Source organism: Pelmatolapia mariae, linkage group LG23 (assembly GCF_036321145.2).
Source record: "Pelmatolapia mariae isolate MD_Pm_ZW linkage group LG23, Pm_UMD_F_2, whole genome shotgun sequence".
In the NCBI taxonomy this organism is placed as follows: domain Eukaryota; kingdom Metazoa; phylum Chordata; class Actinopteri; order Cichliformes; family Cichlidae; genus Pelmatolapia; species Pelmatolapia mariae.
The window spans coordinates 48,434,178-48,455,179 of NC_086246.1; the positions used below are offsets into that span (position 1 = coordinate 48,434,178).

A 21,002-nucleotide genomic window follows, 5' to 3' on the forward strand; every position below is an offset into this window, starting at 1 on the left:
TTAGTCATGATTAAAATGCAACCCCCAAACTCGGATTTTATTTCAGGTTCAATTTAGTTTGCAGTTCCAGATTAAAGAAGATGCAGTTTGACTTCATATGCAAACTTTATGCTGCTTTTCAAAATGCCACCAAGCCTCTTCACAGACGCTGGAGACAAGTTTCAGATGTGGATTTGCTGCCCTCTGGTGGCAACAGTGTTCATTCCAGTCACAAAAGACTTAAAATTCTTCAGCGTTTATTTTTTTACTTTAAGGCACATATAATTTATGTATTTGTCTTCATTCTTTATTCCATAGTGTAACGCGTACATGTACATATAGACAAAAAGGACTTTGTATTTTCAGTTAAGGCATGTCGGTGCCATGCAAGTTTCCGAATCACAGAAGACATTTGCAATAACAATTAAAAACCCCATTGCCGTGATACCAAAAGAATAGTTCTTCTTTCTATCTTGTGACTCCAAGTATTTATTAAAACGCAGAAATTACCTTCAAAATTTTAAATATAATGCAGAGACCAAATAAACTTACAATTATCTGTTCATAATTACATCTGATCAGAGAAATTACTTTAAATCCCATACCATAATGATTCTCATTCATTCTGGAAGTCCACATCTGTATATTCAATATCCTTGAGGTCTACTACCTCCCAAATGATCAATTACCCAGTTTAGTTCCCAGATTAAAAGTTCAGACTAGAATGAATGCTTCTGCTCTCTAGCACCCTTCAAGCTCTATTCTCTCCTCTGCTGCCACGGGGAGGATAAGGTGAGAAATACGACTCCACAGTCCACCATATTTGTCCAGGTCCATCATGTCAAAAGACACTGGGTGGCCATGAGTGAGGAATTTTTTTTGAAGGTGGTCATCCACCATCTCCTCAACAGCACACAAGCTAATCTTAGCAGGAATCTCATCTTCTTCCCCCAGCAGTACAGTGAAGATCAGTAAAGTGTTCTTGTACGCTGCATTCTCGTGGTCGCAATAGCGATAAAAAATTAGCGTGGAGCCCGGAGGTAGCTCTTCAAAGCGATGAATGACGGCTACAGGTTTGTCTCCTTCAAAAGCTCCCTGCAACTTCCTGTCAATGTCCAGTTTGACCTGGTCACTGTCCTGGCTGGCTTTGCTGGCTCCATCTATGTGGAGGACGGAGGCGTTCCGGGCAGAAGAGTAGGCGGAGGCCAGGTCCCGAGCTAGGCAGTTCAGCGTCTTCTCAGCTCTGAGGCCTGCAGTGAGAATCAGACTCACGGGCTCTGTGGGCTGTGGGGTCTGAAGGTGTCTCTTAAGGTGGATCCTGCTCCTATTCCAGAGCTCGGCACGCTGGTTAGGAAACCGAGTCTTTACTTTTTCCAGCTGCCTGAGGAAGACGTCTATCTGCCGTACATCATTCGTCTGAGGCGGAGATTCTGGCTGAAGAAAATGCTGCAGCCCGAAAGCGATGATTGCCATTATTATAGCAACTGCTAGCCAGAATTTTCCACTTCCTACAGAGAAAAGGCCAGTGTTATTTAAACATGTACTTCACAATAAAAAAAATAACTATACATTATATATCTACATATACATATATATATATATATACACACACATATATATATATACACACACATATATATATATACACACATATATATATATACACATATATATATATATACACACACATATATATACACACACACATATATACACACACACATATATATATATATATATATATATATATATATACACATATACATACATATATACATATATATATATATATATATATATATATACATATATATATTCCTCAACACCTGACGCGGACCTTGTTGATCCGGGCGACGTCCGAGCCGGCATGCCTTCATATTTATCTGTCTCGCTCATGTCTGCGGTAGGCTTGCTTAGCATAGGGGGTCTAGCCTTGGGACCCTTACTGGATACAGACGCCCCAGGCAGGAATCAAACTTGCGATCCTCTGCTCCAAAGGCGTGTAGTCTAACCACTACGCTATCCAGCTGGATACTGGAATGCCTAGAATTGTACAAGATCAACAGGACCCTAAGAGCCTTCATCAGGAACTCAATGGGGATGTGGCGTACAACACTAGAGGCCAACTCCAAGCCCATAGCACAAGTCACCATCAAGTGCGGGATCTACCAAGGAGATGCTCTGTCCCCACTGCTGTTCTGCATAGGCCTGAACCCCCTCAGTGAGATCATTAACAAGACTGGCTACGGATACCGACTACGAAACGGAGCGGTTGTCAGCCACCTCCTGTACATGGATGACATCAAGCTGTATGCCAAGAGTGAACGAGACATCGATTCACTGATACACACTACCAGGCTATACAGCAATGACATTGGGATGTCATTCGGGCTGGAGAAGTGTAGTTGGATGGTAACAAACAGAGGGAAGGTAGTCAGAACTGAGGGGATTGAACTACCAGAAGGCAACATTGCAGATATAGAGGACAGTTACAAGTACCTGGGGATCCCGCAGGCAAATGGGAACCATGAAGAGGCCGCTAGGAAAGCTGCAACCACCAAGTACCTGCAGAGGGTCAGGCAAGTCCTGAGGAGTCAGCTGAACGGTAAGAACAAGATCCGGGCTATCAACACCTACGCCCTGCCCGTGATCAGGTACCCTGCTGGGCTAATAGGCTGGCCAAAGGAGGAGATAGAAGCCACTGACATAAAGACAAGAAAGCTCCTGACCATGCATGGAGGGTTTCACCCCAAGTCCAGCACATTGAGGCTGTACGCTAAGCGGAAGGAAGGGGGCCGGGGACTGGTGAGTGTCAGCACCACAGTCCAGGATGAGACAAGAAACATCCACAAATACATCACGAAGATGGCCCCAACTGACAGTGTGCTCAGTGAATACCTTAGGCAGCAGAAACCCAAGAAAGAGGAGGAAGGCGAGGAACCATCATGGAAGGACAGGCCCCTGCACGGTATGTACCACCGGCAGATAGAGGAGGTGGCTGATATCCAGAAATCCTACCAGTGGCTGGACAAAGCTGGACTGAAAGACAGCACAGAGGCACTAATCATGGCAGCACAAGAACAAGCTCTGAGTACAAGATCCATAGAGGCTGGGGTCTATCACACCAGGCAAGACCCCAGGTGCAGGCTGTGTAAAGATGCCCCAGAGACAATCCAGCACATAACAGCAGGGTGCAAGATGCTAGCAGGCAAGGCATACATGGAACGCCATAACCAAGTGGCCGGCATAGTGTACAGGAACATCTGTGCCGAGTATAACCTGGAAGTCCCGAGGTCAAAATGGGAGATGCCCCCAAGGGTGATGGAGAATGACCGAGCTAAGATCCTGTGGGACTTCCAGATACAGACGGACAAAATGGTGGTGAACCAACCGGACATAGTGGTGGTAGACAAACAGGAGAAGACGGCCGTAGTGATCGATGTAGCGGTTCCGAATGACAGCAATATCAGGAAGAAGGAACACGAGAAGCTGGAGAAATACCAAGGGCTCAGAGAAGAGCTCGAGAGGATGTGGAGGGTGAAGGTAACGGTGGTCCCCATGGTAATCGGAGCACTAGGTGCGGTGACTCCCAAGCTAGGCGAGTGGCTCCAGCAGATCCCGGGAACAACATCGGAGATCTCTGTCCAGAAGAGCGCAGTCCTGGGAACAGCTAAGATACTGTGCAGGACCCTCAAGCTCCCAGGCCTCTGGTAGAGGACCCGAGCTTGAAGGATAAACCACCCGCAGGGGCGAGATGGGTGTTTTTTTTTTTTTTTTTACATACATACATACATACATACATACATACATACATATATATATATATATATATATATATATATATATATATATATATATATATATATATATATATATATATATATATATATATATATATATATATATATGAAAGAACAAATGTACTAAGATTACCGCTAGTAACTTGTGGCTCTTCAGTTTGACTAGCCTCTGGGGTGGTAGGACCGATGTTTTCAACATCATTACTGCGGTCATCTAACTGCTGCGTGTGCTGTGTTGTGCTCTCAGGTTTGTCCTGTCTTTCCTCTGAAGCTGAAAAATTGTTCACAGGGAAAAACAAGTTTATACAAATAAAACATGGTAAAGAAAAGAGAAAAATAACTTACACACTCCTAGTTTTGCTCATGGAGTCATAGAAAGTTGGCAGACTGAAGCAAAAAGTTTAAGGAACAAATTCTAGTCAGTGATGTTCCAAAAAGTTCTGACTCACCATCTCCAAAATGATTATCTGAGTTGTTCTTGGTTGAGATGTTTTCATTTAGCTCAGGTTCCGGTTCATCGACCTGGTTATCTTTTTTGTCATTCGGGATTTGTGAAGGGGTTAATTCTGATGGTTCGTTCTTTGTGACGCAACTTTCATCTAACGAAATAAAAACAGTTTCACTTTCACAACATCCTAAGACTTTGGATCTCTAAACATTTCTAAACATTTATGATTCTTGTGTCCCATAGGATTAAGCAAGTGCTTCATCTTTAAATATGACTAGAAAACTTTTATTACAGCAGTAGTTTCCTTTTTAATCATAGAACGAGGCTAAATGTATGTTTTAAACCAAATTAAATACAGACTTTGTCTTTCAAATAAATCCATAATAATATCTGAATCAGCTGTTACAATACTCTGACAGGAACACTGACTTGTTTCTCATTGTTTGATAACAATTGTTTGCCATCAGTTTGACTAGGATTGCTTTTCTTCTCCGTCTGTGTGCTGTCCTTATTGGGAGAATGTGCTTCTGCAACAAGCAGCACCTCTTTTTTATAGGGCTGGGTATCGTCACTGATTTCTAGAATCGATTTGTTTCCGATTCACAAGGTCCCAGATCGATTCGATTCAATTCGATTTGAATCTGGGAAATTTTGACAGTCAGAAATATTATAAATCAGATCAGTACATTTACATATTTTTGTATCTATAAAAAGGAAGCTGACACACACAAGACTTTATCAAAGGTGTGAGCGTCACAGCAGATGCCTTTGTGTCAAAGTAGCTGAAGATAAAACACAGAAAAACATGAAGGTGGTTTTCCTGGCCTGGGATTTAATAAAAATATTCTGCAGTACATCAAAAACGAAAGAAAACCATTAATCAACATATGAACGTTACCTCTGAAGTTACAGTGGTTTTATTAGAGACACAGCTAAGTGTTTTGCATTTTGCATAATTTTAAAAAAGTTTAAATTTGTTCAGTATTGAACGGCAGAAATTAGGTTTTCTTTTCGGAAGTATGTAAAAGGAAAAAAAACAGCGGCCAACAGCGCTGTAAACAACGGTAGACTTAACAAGCAAGCGAATAATGCAGAAAACAGAGAGAGAGAGAGAGCTCTGCATGAAGTGTGATTTTATGGTGGTGGAAGCAAAACAGTAAAAGTCAGAGTGAATTCATGACGATGTTTATGTGAAGCGTAGTTTGGATCTTCTTTTGCTGCTGGTTCGGTCAATATTGTTTGGAGAGAGATCAAACTAACAGCTTTAGAATCAGCGCAAAAAGGGCGTGAACACAAAGCGCGGACCCGCCGACAGATCAGAATCAGCGAGCTGTCGGCTTTCAGCCCCGACCGTGTCCGTGCCCTCAGGTGAGAAAGGCGACATCTCTCTGATTCTGTGTGTTTACGTCTTTGTGCAGAAGCCGTGTACCTCCTCTCATTTACTGTCTTAGCTGTTTGGTGGTTGTTGAAATTTTGTGAGGTTTCACCAGAGATTCTGGCATTTCGGGCAAAATAAATTTATATTAAAAAATCGATTCAGGATTTTAATGAATCGATTTCACGTTATCCAAGCCAGAATCGATTTTAATTAATAAATCGATTATAAAAACCCACCCCTACTTTTTTAGACGAATCCCTGTCTGCAATAAGCACGTGACTCATTTATGTTAAATGCCCATGAAATCTGTCATATCTATTCAAGATCCCACACGTGGTCTCTTTAATATTCCCTCTTTACCTTGAATAGTGTCGCTGCAGTCAACACCTTGAGATGATAAAGCGGTGGCTGATTAAATAGGATCAAAGCAATTTTTGATTAGTAGAAACATTTAGTAACAAAAGTTCTCTTGACTCTGAACGGTTGAACAATTTACCTGCTGTAACTGTCTGTTCCTGACAAGGAGCCGGATCACTACCTAAGTTCTCGCAGGATCTGTCTTCATTTGTATTTGCTGACTGTGTTATTCCTTCACTGAACTCTGTAAAAAAGAAATCACAGTTTTGTTTGTGGAGTCACAGAAAGTTAGCTGACTGAAGCAAAAAAGAATTCTAATCAGTGATGTTTCAGAAATAGTTTAACTTCCGTAGCAGCCTAGGACTTCCAATCTCTACATATTTAATATTATTGTGCCCCAAAAATCATCTTGGATCAGGCATCTGCAGCATCCTTAATGGAGATTTTTTTAACAAAGCCCAGGGCAACAGTAATTCCCTTTTTAATCTTGGCACAATAAAACTCATAATAACTCCTAGGTGAGATATCTCATTTGCAACATTTTTTAGAAAACTTGACCTCCGACCTTGACCTTAAGTTGAGGTCACTGAGATTCAAACTCATCCAAGGTTTTATTAGATGTACCTATGGTATGAACTCCAAAATCCTATGTCGCCTCATTCTCGACTTATCACATTCAAAAAACTTGGGTGCTAGCCCCGCCCAGCCGGCAGGGTGACGATGATACCCCATTAGCTTTTTATGGCTGAGGGATCAAAATCATCCTGATCATTGAAAATCTGTTCTAGGTCCAGCAGCAACAAAAGGAAAAGCTGAATCTGTTGGGACACAGGAAGACAGAGTCCTGCTTTTTCTTCTTTTGTCTTCCACTTCTTCACCTTCCTCTGTTTTTTTAAAAACACACTACACACCATGCTGAGTATGCCAAGTTTGATCCCAACAGTTCTTTGGGAATCACCTGTTTTAGTGCAAAATGCCCATCTTTAGCATTTTTAAGAGCTCTGGGGGAAAAATGATATGTTTTTAGCAAAGTAACAAAGGTCCTAAAAATACAATTCAATATCAGTTCTTTGTAGTCTGTTACAACAGCGGCTCATCCCTTGAAAAGCACCCAGTGTCCAAAGAAATGTTTTAAAACTCCTTCAGAAAGCCCGGAGAGCTCTGTCATTGCTATTTAACAATAAAGTCTGCCTCCTTGGAAGAAAAAAGAAAGGAGGAAAAATGAGGGGAATAAGGAGGAAAGGCCAGTGTTATTTAAACATGTACTTCATAACAAAAATAACTATATATATATATATATATATATAAAAACAAAACAAAAGAACAAATGTACTAAGATTACCGCTAGTAACTTGTGGCTCTTCAGTTTGACTAGCCTCTGGGGTGGTAGGACCGATGTTTTCAACATCATTACTGCGGTCATCTAACTGCTGCGTGTGCTGTGTTGTGCTCTCAGGTTTGTCCTGTCTTTCTTCTGAAGCTGAAAAATTGTTCACAGGGGAAAAACAAGTTTATACAAATAAAACATGGTAAAGAAAAGAGAAAAATAACTTACACACTCCTAGTTTTGCTCATGGAGTCATAGAAAGTTGGCAGACTGAAGCAAAAAGTTTAAGGAACAAATTCTAGTCAGTGATGTTCCAAAAAGTTCTGACTCACCATCTCCAAAATGATTATCTGAGTTGTTCTTGGTTGAGATGTTTTCATTTAGCTCAGGTTCCGGTTCATCGACCTGGTTATCCTTTTTGTCATTCGGGATTTGTGAAGGGGTTAATTCTGATGGTTCGTTCTTTGTGACGCAACTTTCATCTAACGAAATAAAAACAGTTTCACTTTCACAACATCCTAAGACTTTGGATCTCTAAACATTTCTAAACATTTATGATTCTTGTGTCCCATAGGATTAAGCAAGTGCTTCATCTTTAAATATGACTAGAAAACTTTTATTACAGCAGTAGTTTCCTTTTTAATCATAGAACGAGGCTAAATGTATGTTTTAAACCAAATTAAATACAGACTTTGTCTTTCAAATAAATCCATAATAATATCTGAATCAGCTGTTACAATACTCTGACAGGAACACTGACTTGTTTCTCATTGTTTGATAACAATTGTTTGCCATCAGTTTGACTAGGATTGCTTTTCTTCTCCGTCTGTGTGCTGTCCTTATTGGGAGAATGTGCTTCTGCAACAAGCAGCACCTCTTTTTTATAGGGCTGGGTATCGTCACTGATTTCTAGAATCGATTTGTTTCCGATTCACAAGGTCCCAGATCGATTCGATCCACGATTCGATTCAATTCGATTTGAATCTGGGAAATTTTGACAGTCAGAAATATTATAAATCAGATCAGTACATTTACATATTTTTGTATCTATAAAAAGGAAGCTGACACACACAAGACTTTATCAAAGGTGTGAGCGTCACAGCAGATGCCTTTGTGTCAAAGTAGCTGAAGATAAAACACAGAAAAACATGAAGGTGGTTTTCCTGGCCTGGGATTTAATAAAAATATTCTGCAGTACATCAAAAACGAAAGAAAACCATTAATCAACATATGAACGTTACCTCTGAAGTTACAGCGGTTTTATTAGAGACACAGCTAAGCGTTTTGCATTTTGCATAATTTTAAAAAAGTTTAAATTTGTTCAGTATTGAACGGCAGAAATTAGGTTTTCTTTTCGGAAGTATGTAAAAGGAAAAAAAACAGCGGCCAACAGCGCTGTAAACAACGGTAGACTTAACAAGCAAGCGAATAATGCAGAAAACAGAGAGAGAGAGAGCTCTGCATGAAGTGTGATTTTATGGTGGTGGAAGCAAAACAGTAAAAGTCAGAGTGAATTCATGACGATGTTTATGTGAAGCGTAGTTTGGATCTTCTTTTGCTGCTGGTTCGGTCAATATTGTTTGGAGAGAGATCAAACTAACAGCTTTAGAATCAGCGCAAAAAGGGCGTGAACACAAAGCGCAGACCCGCCGACAGATCAGAATCAGCGAGCTGTCGGCTTTCAGCCCCGACCGTGTCCGTGCCCTCAGGTGAGAAAGGCGACATCTCTCTGATTCTGTGTGTTTACGTCTTTGTGCAGAAGCCGTGTACCTCCTCTCATTTACTGTCTTAGCTGTTTGGTGGTTGTTGAAATTTTGTGAGGTTTCACCAGAGATTCTGGCATTTCGGGCAAAATAAATTTATATAAAAAAATCGATTCAGGATTTTAATGAATCGATTTCACGTTATCCAAGCCAGAATCGATTTTAATTAATAAATCGATTATAAAAACCCACCCCTACTTTTTTAGACGAATCCCTGTCTGCAATAAGCACGTGACTCATTTATGTTAAATGCCCATGAAATCTGTCATATCTATTCAAGATCCCACACGTGGTCTCTTTAATATTCCTTCCTTACCTTGAATAGTGTCGCTGCAGTCAACACCTTGAGATGATAAAGCGGTGGCTGATTAAATAGGATCAAAGCAATTTTTGATTAGTAGAAACATTTAGTAACAAAAGTTCTCTTGACTCTGAACGGTTGAACAATTTACCTGCTGTAACTGTCTGTTCCTGACAAGGAGCCGGATCACTACCTAAGTTCTCGCAGGATCCGTCTTCATTTGTATTTGCTGACTGTGTTATTCCTTCACTGAACTCTGTAAAAATGAAATCACAGTTTTGTTTGTGGAGTCACAGAAAGTTAGCTGACTGAAGCAAAAAAGAATTCTAATCAGTGATGTTTCAGAAACAGTTTAACTTCCATAGCAGCCTAGGACTTCCGATCCTTCCGATCACATCAACCAGCATGGTTGATGATGTTCCAAAGTGGGGTATATAATATAACTGATTTTTGACTAATATCTGAATTATGTGCTGTAACACTTGGACAGAAGCACTGACCTGAAGCTTCACTAGGTTTGCTTTCCTTCTCCGTCGGTGCGCTGTCCTCAAAAGGAACACATTCATGTCCTGTATCTAGCAAGTGAAAATAAAAAATAAAATAAACAATAAAAGGTGAATCAAATAGACCATTACGGCAAGGCTGGGATGGTCCATTTGGTAAAGTTCTAGTCAGTGATGTTCCAAAAAGCTCTGACTAGCCATCTCCAAATTGATTATCTGAGTTGTTCTTGGTTGAGATGTTTTCATTTAGCTCAGGTTCCGGTTCATCGACCTGGTTATCCTTTTTGTCATTCGGGATTTGTGAAGGGGTTAATTCTGATGGTTTGTGACGCAACTTTCATCTAACGAAATAAAAACAGTTTAACTTTCACAACATCCTAAGACTTTGGATCTCTAAACATTTCTAAACATTTATGATTCTTGTGTCCCATAGGATTAAGCAAGTGCTTCATCTTTAAATATGACTAGAAAACTTTTATTACAGCAGTAGTTTCCTTTTTAATCATAGAACGAGGCTAAATGTATGTTTTAAACCAAATTAAATATAGACTTTGTCTTTCAAATAAATCCATAATAATATCTGAATCAGCTGTTACAATACTCTGACAGGAACACTGACTTGTTTCTCATTGTTTGATAACAATTGTTTGCCATCAGTTTGACTAGGATTGCTTTTCTTCTCCGTCTGTGTGCTGTCCTTATTGGGAGAATGTGCTTCTGCAACAAGCAGCACCTCTTTTTTATAGGGCTGGGTATCGTCACTGATTTCTAGAATCGATTTGTTTCCGATTCACAAGGTCCCAGATCGATTCGATCCACGATTCGATTCAATTCGATTTGAATCTGGGAAATTTTGACAGTCAGAAATATTATAAATCAGATCAGTACATTTACATATTTTTGTATCTATAAAAAGGAAGCTGACACACACAAGACTTTATCAAAGGTGTGAGCATCACAGCAGATGCCTTTGTGTCAAAGTAGCTGAAGATAAAACACAGAAAAACATGAAGGTGGTTTTCCTGGCCTGGGATTTAATAAAAATATTCTGCAGTACATCAAAAACGAAAGAAAACCATTAATCAACATATGAACGTTACCTCTGAAGTTACAGCGGTTTTATTAGAGACACAGCTAAGCATTTTGCATTTTGCATAATTTTAAAAAAGTTTAAATTTGTTCAGTATTTAATGGCAGAAATTAGGTTTTCTTTTCGGAAGTATGTAAAAGGAAAAAAAACAGCGGCCAACAGCGCTGTAAACAACGGTAGACTTAACAAGCAAGCGAATAATGCAGAAAACAGAGAGAGAGAGAGAGAGAGCTCTGCATGAAGTGTGATTTTATGGTGGTGGAAGCAAAACAGTAAAAGTCAGAGTGAATTCATGACGATGTTTATGTGAAGCGTAGTTTGGATCTTCTTTTGCTGCTGGTTCGGTCAATATTGTTTGGAGAGAGATCAAACTAACAGCTTTAGAATCAGCGCAAAAAGGGTGTGAACACAAAGCGCAGACCCGCCGACAGATCAGAATCAGCGAGCTGTCGGCTTTCAGCCCCGACCGTGTCCGTGCCCTCAGGTGAGAAAGGCGACATCTCTCTGATGCTGATCCGCGCTGTGTGTTTACGTCTTTGTGCAGAAGCCGTGTACCTCCTCTCATTTACTGTCTTAGCTGTTTGGTGGTTGTTGAAATTTTGTGAGGTTTCACCAGAGATTCTGGCATTTCGGGCAAAATAAATTTATATTAAAAAATCGATTCAGGATTTTAATGAATCGATTTCACGTTATCCAAGCCAGAATCGATTTTAATTAATAAATCGATTATAAAAACCCACCCCTACTTTTTTAGACGAATCCCTGTCTGCAATAAGCACGTGACTCATTTATGTTAAATGCCCATGAAATCTGTCATATCTATTCAAGATCCCACACGTGGTCTCTTTAATATTCCTTCCTTACCTTGAATAGTGTCGCTGCAGTCAACACCTTGAGATGATAAAGCGGTGGCTGATTAAATAGGATCAAAGCAATTTTTGATTAGTAGAAACATTTAGTAACAAAAGTTCTCTTGACTCTGAACGGTTGAACAATTTACCTGCTGTAACTGTCTGTTCCTGACAAGGAGCCGGATCACTACCTAAGTTCTCGCAGGATCCGTCTTCATTTGTATTTGCTGACTGTGTTATTCCTTCACTGAACTCTGTAAAAAAGAAATCACAGTTTTGTTTGTGGAGTCACAGAAAGTTAGCTGACTGAAGCAAAAAAGAATTCTAATCAGTGATGTTTCAGAAACAGTTTAACTTCCATAGCAGCCTAGGACTTCCGATCCTTCCGATCACATCAACCAGCATGGTTGATGATGTTCCAAAGTGGGGTATATAATATAACTGATTTTTGACTAATATCTGAATTATGTGCTGTAACACTTGGACAGAAGCACTGACCTGAAGCTTCACTAGGTTTGCTTTCCTCCTCCGTCGGTGCGCTGTCCTCAAAAGGAACACATTCATGTCCTGTATCTAGCAAGTGAAAATAAAAAATAAAATAAACAATAAAAGGTGAATCAAATAGACCATTACGGCAAGGCTGGGATGGTCCATTTGGTAAAGTTCTAGTCAGTGATGTTCCAAAAAGCTCTGACTAGCCATCTCCAAAATGATTATCTGAGTTGTTCTTGGTTGAGATGTTTTCATTTAGCTCAGGTTCCGGTTCATCGACCTGGTTATCCTTTTTGTCATTCGGGATTTGTGAAGGGGTTAATTCTGATGGTTTGTGACGCAACTTTCATCTAACGAAATAAAAACAGTTTAACTTTCACAACATCCTAAGACTTTGGATCTCTAAACATTTCTAAACATTTATGATTCTTGTGTCCCATAGGATTAAGCAAGTGCTTCATCTTTAAATATGACTAGAAAACTTTTATTACAGCAGTAGTTTCCTTTTTACTCATAGAACGAGGCTAAATGTATGTTTTAAACCAAATTAAATACAGACTTTGTCTTTCAAATAAATCCATAATAATATCTGAATCAGCTGTTACAATACTCTGACAGGAACACTGACTTGTTTCTCATTGTTTGATAACAATTGTTTGCCATCAGTTTGACTAGGATTGCTTTTCTTCTCCGTCTGTGTGCTGTCCTTATTGGGAGAATGTGCTTCTGCAACAAGCAGCACCTCTTTTTTATAGGGCTGGGTATCGTCACTGATTTCTAGAATCGATTTGTTTCCGATTCACAAGGTCCCAGATCGATTCGATCCACGATTCGATTCAATTCGATTTGAATCTGGGAAATTTTGACAGTCAGAAATATTATAAATCAGATCAGTACATTTACATATTTTTGTATCTATAAAAGGGAAGCTGACACACACAAGACTTTATCAAAGGTGTGAGCATCACAGCAGATGCCTTTGTGTCAAAGTAGCTGAAGATAAAACACAGAAAAACATGAAGGTGGTTTTCCTGGCCTGGGATTTAATAAAAATATTCTGCAGTACATCAAAAACGAAAGAAAACCATTAATCAACATATGAACGTTACCTCTGAAGTTACAGTGGTTTTATTAGAGACACAGCTAAGCGTTTTGCATTTTGCATAATTTTAAAAAAGTTTAAATTTGTTCAGTATTTAATGGCAGAAATTAGGTTTTCTTTTCGGAAGTATGTAAAAGGAAAAAAAACAGCGGCCAACAGCGCTGTAAACAACGGTAGACTTAACAAGCAAGCGAATAATGCAGAAAACAGAGAGAGAGAGAGAGCTCTGCATGAAGTGTGATTTTATGGTGGTGGAAGCAAAACAGTAAAAGTCAGAGTGAATTCATGACGATGTTTATGTGAAGCGTAGTTTGGATCTTCTTTTGCTGCTGGTTCGGTCAATATTGTTTGGAGAGAGATCAAACTAACAGCTTTAGAATCAGCGCAAAAAGGGCGTGAACACAAAGCGCAGACCCGCCGACAGATCAGAATCAGCGAGCTGTCGGCTTTCAGCCCCGACCGTGTCCGTGCCCTCAGGTGAGAAAGGCGACATCTCTCTGATTCTGTGTGTTTACGTCTTTGTGCAGAAGCCGTGTACCTGCTCTCATTTACTGTCTTAGCTGTTTGGTGGTTGTTGAAATTTTGTGAGGTTTCACCAGAGATTCTGGCATTTCGGGCAAAATAAATTTATATTAAAAAATCGATTCAGGATTTTAATGAATCGATTTCACGTTATCCAAGCCAGAATCGATTTTAATTAATAAATCGATTATAAAAACCCACCCCTACTTTTTTAGACGAATCCCTGTCTGCAATAAGCACGTGACTCATTTATGTTAAATGCCCATGAAATCTGTCATATCTATTCAAGATCCCACACGTGGTCTCTTTAATATTCCTTCCTTACCTTGAATAGTGTCGCTGCAGTCAACACCTTGAGATGATAAAGCGGTGGTTGATTAAATAGGATCAAAGCAATTTTTGATTAGTAGAAACATTTAGTAACAAAAGTTCTCTTGACTCTGAACGGTTGAACAATTTACCTGCTGTAACTGTCTGTTCCTGACAAGGAGCCGGATCACTACCTAAGTTCTCGCAGGATCCGTCTTCATTTGTATTTGCTGACTGTGTTATTCCTTCACTGAACTCTGTAAAAATGAAATCACAGTTTTGTTTGTGGAGTCACAGAAAGTTAGCTGACTGAAGCAAAAAAGAATTCTAATCAGTGATGTTTCAGAAACAGTTTAACTTCCATAGCAGCCTAGGACTTCCGATCCTTCCGATCACATCAACCAGCATGGTTGATGATGTTCCAAAGTGGGGTATATAATATAACTGATTTTTGACTAATATCTGAATTATGTGCTGTAACACTTGGACAGAAGCACTGACCTGAAGCTTCACTAGGTTTGCTTTCCTTCTCCGTCGGTGCGCTGTCCTCAAAAGGAACACATTCATGTCCTGTATCTAGCAAGTGAAAATAAAAAATAAAATAAACAATAAAAGGTGAATCAAATAGACCATTACGGCAAGGCTGGGATGGTCCATTTGGTAAAGTTCTAGTCAGTGATGTTCCAAAAAGCTCTGACTAGCCATCTCCAAATTGATTATCTGAGTTGTTCTTGGTTGAGATGTTTTCATTTAGCTCAGGTTCCGGTTCATCGACCTGGTTATCCTTTTATGTCATTCGGGATTTGTGAAGGGGTTAATTCTGATGGTTTGTGACGCAACTTTCATCTAACGAAATAAAAACAGTTTAACTTTCACAACATCCTAAGACTTTGGATCTCTAAACATTTCTAAACATTTATGATTCTTGTGTCCCATAGGATTAAGCAAGTGCTTCATCTTTAAATATGACTAGAAAACTTTTATTACAGCAGTAGTTTCCTTTTTAATCATAGAACGAGGCTAAATGTATGTTTTAAACCAAATTAAATATAGACTTTGTCTTTCAAATAAATCCATAATAATATCTGAATCAGCTGTTACAATACTCTGACAGGAACACTGACTTGTTTCTCATTGTTTGATAACAATTGTTTGCCATCAGTTTGACTAGGATTGCTTTTCTTCTCCGTCTGTGTGCTGTCCTTATTGGGAGAATGTGCTTCTGCAACAAGCAGCACCTCTTTTTTATAGGGCTGGGTATCGTCACTGATTTCTAGAATCGATTTGTTTCCGATTCACAAGGTCCCAGATCGATTCGATCCACGATTCGATTCAATTCGATTTGAATCTGGGAAATTTTGACAGTCAGAAATATTATAAATCAGATCAGTACATTTACATATTTTTGTATCTATAAAAAGGAAGCTGACACACACAAGACTTTATCAAAGGTGTGAGCGTCACAGCAGATGCCTTTGTGTCAAAGTAGCTGAAGATAAAACACAGAAAAACATGAAGGTGGTTTTCCTGGCCTGGGATTTAATAAAAATATTCTGCAGTACATCAAAAACGAAAGAAAACCATTAATCAACATATGAACGTTACCTCTGAAGTTACAGCGGTTTTATTAGAGACACAGCTAAGCGTTTTGCATTTTGCATAATTTTAAAAAAGTTTAAATTTGTTCAGTATTTAATGGCAGAAATTAGGTTTTCTTTTCGGAAGTATGTAAAAGGAAAAAAACCAGCGGCCAACAGCGCTGTAAACAACGGTAGACTTAACAAGCAAGCGAATAATGCAGAAAACAGAGAGAGAGAGAGAGCTCTGCATGAAGTGTGATTTTATGGTGGTGGAAGCAAAACAGTAAAAGTCAGAGTGAATTCATGACGATGTTTATGTGAAGCGTAGTTTGGATCTTCTTTTGCTGCTGGTTCGGTCAATATTGTTTGGAGAGAGATCAAACTAACAGCTTTAGAATCAGCGCAAAAAGGGCGTGAACACAAAGCGCGGACCCGCCGACAGATCAGAATCAGCGAGCTGTCGGCTTTCAGCCCCGACCGTGTCCGTGCCCTCAGGTGAGAAAGGCGACATCTCTCTGATGCTGATCCGCGCTGTGTGTTTACGTCTTTGTGCAGAAGCCGTGTACCTCCTCTCATTTACTGTCTTAGCTGTTTGGTGGTTGTTGAAATTTTGTGAGGTTTCACCAGAGATTCTGGCATTTCGGGCAAAATAAATTTATATTAAAAAATCGATTCAGGATTTTAATGAATCGATTTCACGTTATCCAAGCCAGAATCGATTTTAATTAATAAATCGATTATAAAAACCCACCCCTACTTTTTTAGACGAATCCCTGTCTGCAATAAGCACGTGACTCATTTATGTTAAATGCCCATGAAATCTGTCATATCTATTCAAGATCCCACACGTGGTCTCTTTAATATTCCTTCCTTACCTTGAATAGTGTCGCTGCAGTCAACACCTTGAGATGATAAAGCGGTGGCTGATTAAATAGGATCAAAGCAATTTTTGATTAGTAGAAACATTTGGTAAAAAATGTTCTCTTGACTCTGAACGGTTGAACAATTTACCTGCTGTAACTGTCTGTTCCTGACAAGGAGCCGGATCACTACCTAAGTTCTCGCAGGATCCGTCTTCATTTGTATTTGCTGACTGTGTTATTCCTTCACTGAACTCTGTAAAAAAGAAATCACAGTTTTGTTTGTGGAGTCACAGAAAGTTAGCTGACTGAAGCAAAAAAGAATTCTAATCAGTGATGTTTCAGAAACAGTTTAACTTCCATAGCAGCCTAGGACTTCCGATCCTTCCGATCACATCAACCAGCATGGTTGATGATGTTCCAAAGTGGGGTATATAATATAACTGATTTTTGACTAATATCTGAATTATGTGCTGTAACACTTGGACAGAAGCACTGACCTGAAGCTTCACTAGGTTTGCTTTCCTCCTCCGTCGGTGCGCTGTCCTCAAAAGGAACACATTCATGTCCTGTATCTAGCAAGTGAAAATAAAAAATAAAATAAACAATAAAAGGTGAATCAAATAGACCATTACGGCAAGGCTGGGATGGTCCATTTGGTAAAGTTCTAGTCAGTGATGTTCCAAAAAGCTCTGACTAGCCATCTCCAAAATGATTATCTGAGTTGTTCTTGGTTGAGATGTTTTCATTTAGCTCAGGTTCCGGTTCATCGACCTGGTTATCCTTTTTGTCATTCGGGATTTGTGAAGGGGTTAATTCTGATGGTTTGTGACGCAACTTTCATCTAACGAAATAAAAACAGTTTAACTTTCACAACATCCTAAGACTTTGGATCTCTAAACATTTCTAAACATTTATGATTCTTGTGTCCCATAGGATTAAGCAAGTGCTTCATCTTTAAATATGACTAGAAAACTTTTATTACAGCAGTAGTTTCCTTTTCACTCATAGAACGAGGCTAAATGTATGTTTTAAACCAAATTAAATACAGACTTTGTCTTTCAAATAAATCCATAATAATATCTGAATCAGCAGTTACAATACTCTGACAGGAACACTGACTTGTTTCTCATTGTTTGATAACAATTGTTTGCCATCAGTTTGACTAGGATTGCTTTTCTTCTCCGTCTGTGTGCTGTCCTTATTGGGAGAATGTGCTTCTGCAACAAGCAGCACCTCTTTTTTATAGGGCTGGGTATCGTCACTGATTTCTAGAATCGATTTGTTTCCGATTCACAAGGTCCCAGATCGATTCGATCCACGATTCGATTCAATTCGATTTGAATCTGGGAAATTTTGACAGTCAGAAATATTATAAATCAGATCAGTACATTTACATATTTTTGTATCTATAAAAAGGAAGCTGACACACACAAGACTTTATCAAAGGTCTGAGCGTCACAGCAGATGCCTTTGTGTCAAAGTAGCTGAAGATAAAACACAGAAAAACATGAAGGTGGTTTTCCTGGCCTGGGATTTAATAAAAATATTCTGCAGTACATCAAAAACGAAAGAAAACCATTAATCAACATATGAACGTTACCTCTGAAGTTACAGCGGTTTTATTAGAGACACAGCTAAGCGTTTTGCATTTTGCATAATTTTAAAAAAGTTTAAATTTGTTCAGTATTGAACGGCAGAAATTAGGTTTTCTTTTCGGAAGTATGTAAAAGGAAAAAAAACAGCGGCCAACAGCGCTGTAAACAACGGTAGACTTAACAAGCAAGCGAATAATGCAGAAAACAGAGAGAGAGAGAGCTCTGCATGAAGTGTGATTTTATGGTGGTGGAAGCAAAACAGTAAAAGTCAGAGTGAATTCATGACGATGTTTATGTGAAGCGTAGTTTGGATCTTCTTTTGCTGCTGGTTCGGTCAATATTGTTTGGAGAGAGATCAAACTAACAGCTTTAGAATCAGCGCAAAAAGGGCGTGAACACAAAGCGCGGACCCGCCGACAGATCAGAATCAGCGAGCTGTCGGCTTTCAGCCCCGACCGTGTCCGTGCCCTCAGGTGAGAAAGGCGACATCTCTCTGATGCTGATCCGCGCTGTGTGTTTACGTCTTTGTGCAGAAGCCGTGTACCTGCTCTCATTTACTGTCTTAGCTGTTTGGTGGTTGTTGAAATTTTGTGAGGTTTCACCAGAGATTCTGGCATTTCGGGCAAAATAAATTTATATTAAAAAATCGATTCAGGATTTTAATGAATCGATTTCACGTTATCCAAGCCAGAATCGATTTTAATTAATAAATCGATTATAAAAACCCACCCCTACTTTTTTAGACGAATCCCTGTCTGCAATAAGCACGTGACTCATTTATGTTAAATGCCCATGAAATCTGTCATATCTATTCAAGATCCCACACGTGGTCTCTTTAATATTCCTTCCTTACCTTGAATAGTGTCGCTGCAGTCAACACCTTGAGATGATAAAGCGGTGGCTGATTAAATAGGATCAAAGCAATTTTTGATTAGTAGAAACATTTGGTAAAAAATGTTCTCTTGACTCTGAACGGTTGAACAATTTACCTGCTGTAACTGTCTGTTCCTGACAAGGAGCCGGATCACTACCTAAGTTCTCGCAGGATCCGTCTTCATTTGTATTTGCTGACTGTGTTATTCCTTCACTGAACTCTGTAAAAAAGAAATCACAGTTTTGTTTGTGGAGTCACAGAAAGTTAGCTGACTGAAGCAAAAAAGAATTCTAATCAGTGATGTTTCAGAAACAGTTTAACTTCCATAGCAGCCTAGGACTTCCGATCCTTCCGATCACATCAACCAGCATGGTTGATGATGTTCCAAAGTGGGGTATATAATATAACTGATTTTTGACTAATATCTGAATTATGTGCTGTAACACTTGGACAGAAGCACTGACCTGAAGCTTCACTAGGTTTGCTTTCCTCCTCCGTCGGTGCGCTGTCCTCAAAAGGAACACATTCATGTCCTGTATCTAGCAAGTGAAAATAAAAAATAAAATAAACAATAAAAGGTGAATCAAATAGACCATTACGGCAAGGCTGGGATGGTCCATTTGGTAAAGTTCTAGTCAGTGATGTTCCAAAAAGCTCTGACTAGCCATCTCCAAAATGATTATCTGAGTTGTTCTTGGTTGAGATGTTTTCATTTAGCTCAGGTTCCGGTTCATCGACCTGGTTATCCTTTTTGTCATTCGGGATTTGTGAAGGGGTTAATTCTGATGGTTTGTGACGCAACTTTCATCTAACGAAATAAAAACAGTTTAACTTTCACAACATCCTAAGACTTTGGATCTCTAAACATTTCTAAACATTTATGATTCTTGTGTCCCATAGGATTAAGCAAGTGCTTCATCTTTAAATATGACTAGAAAACTTTTATTACAGCAGTAGTTTCCTTTTCACTCATAGAACGAGGCTAAATGTATGTTTTAAACCAAATTAAATACAGACTTTGTCTTTCAAATAAATCCATAATAATATCTGAATCAGCTGTTACAATACTCTGACAGGAACACTGACTTGTTTCTCATTGTTTGATAACAATTGTTTGCCATCAGTTTGACTAGGATTGCTTTTCTTCTCCGTCTGTGTGCTGTCCTTATTGGGAGAATGTGCTTCTGCAACAAGCAGCACCTCTTTTTTATAGGGCTGGGTATCGTCACTGATTTCTAGAATCGATTTGTTTCCGATTCACAAGGTCCCAGATCGATTCGATCCACGATTCGATTCAATTCGATTTGATTCTGGGAAATTTTGACAGTCAGAAATATTATAAATCAGATCAGTACATTTACATATTTTTGTATCTATAAAAAGGAAGCTGACACACACAAGACTTTATCAAAGGTGTGAGCATCACAGCAGATGCCTTTGTGTCAAAGTAGCTGAAGATAAAACACAGAAAAACATGAAGGTGGTTTTCCTGGCCTGGGATTTAATAAAAATATTCTGCAGTACATCAAAAACGAAAGAAAACCATTAATCAACATATGAACGTTACCTCTGAAGTTACAGTGGTTTTATTAGAGACACAGCTAAGCGTTTTGCATTTTGCATAATTTTAAAAAAGTTTAAATTTGTTCAGTATTGAACGGCAGAAATTAGGTTTTCTTTTCGGAAGTATGTAAAAGGAAAAAAAACAGCGGCCAACAGCGCTGTAAACAACGGTAGACTTAACAAGCAAGCGAATAATGCAGAAAACAGAGAGAGAGAGAGCTCTGCATGAAGTGTGATTTTATGGTGGTGGAAGCAAAACAGTAAAAGTCAGAGTGAATTCATGACGATGTTTATGTGAAGCGTAG

The 21,002-nt window shown here is 39.1% G+C and overlaps 2 protein-coding genes across 2 annotated transcripts in view; both read right to left on the minus strand.

Moving 5' to 3' along the window:
- Positions 1-61: 61 nt before the first annotated feature.
- Positions 62-1,516, minus strand: LOC135932309 (torsin-1A-interacting protein 2-like). The gene has a single exon (XM_065469734.1). It carries the CDS (start codon positions 1,450-1,452, stop codon positions 721-723), a length of 732 nt encoding a protein of 243 aa, XP_065325806.1. The 5' UTR covers positions 1,453-1,516; the 3' UTR covers positions 62-720.
- Positions 1,517-2,413: 897 nt separating this feature from the next.
- LOC134621288 (uncharacterized) overlaps positions 2,414-21,002 on the minus strand; it is a 41,202-nt gene continuing 22,613 nt past the window's right edge. The window contains exons 29-50 of the mRNA XM_065469777.1: positions 19,599-19,673; positions 19,250-19,354; positions 19,114-19,161; positions 17,163-17,237; positions 16,814-16,918; positions 16,678-16,725; positions 14,724-14,798; positions 14,375-14,479; positions 14,239-14,265; positions 12,296-12,370; positions 11,947-12,051; positions 11,811-11,858; positions 9,854-9,928; positions 9,505-9,609; positions 9,369-9,416; positions 7,622-7,771; positions 7,305-7,442; positions 6,102-6,206; positions 5,966-6,013; positions 4,229-4,378; positions 3,913-4,050; positions 2,414-2,433 (exon numbers count right to left, since the gene is read on the minus strand). Of these exons, the coding sequence (XP_065325849.1) occupies positions 2,414-2,433; positions 3,913-4,050; positions 4,229-4,378; positions 5,966-6,013; positions 6,102-6,206; positions 7,305-7,442; positions 7,622-7,771; positions 9,369-9,416; positions 9,505-9,609; positions 9,854-9,928; positions 11,811-11,858; positions 11,947-12,051; positions 12,296-12,370; positions 14,239-14,265; positions 14,375-14,479; positions 14,724-14,798; positions 16,678-16,725; positions 16,814-16,918; positions 17,163-17,237; positions 19,114-19,161; positions 19,250-19,354; positions 19,599-19,673 (1,868 nt within the window). The remainder of the gene's footprint in view (positions 2,434-3,912; positions 4,051-4,228; positions 4,379-5,965; positions 6,014-6,101; positions 6,207-7,304; positions 7,443-7,621; positions 7,772-9,368; positions 9,417-9,504; positions 9,610-9,853; positions 9,929-11,810; positions 11,859-11,946; positions 12,052-12,295; positions 12,371-14,238; positions 14,266-14,374; positions 14,480-14,723; positions 14,799-16,677; positions 16,726-16,813; positions 16,919-17,162; positions 17,238-19,113; positions 19,162-19,249; positions 19,355-19,598; positions 19,674-21,002) is intronic.

What these genes read in the sequence shown, in the direction of transcription:
- LOC135932309 (XM_065469734.1), bottom strand. Translation starts at nt 1,452, where the DNA reads ATGGCAATCATCGCTTTCGGGCTGCAGCATTTTCTTCAGCCAGAATCT.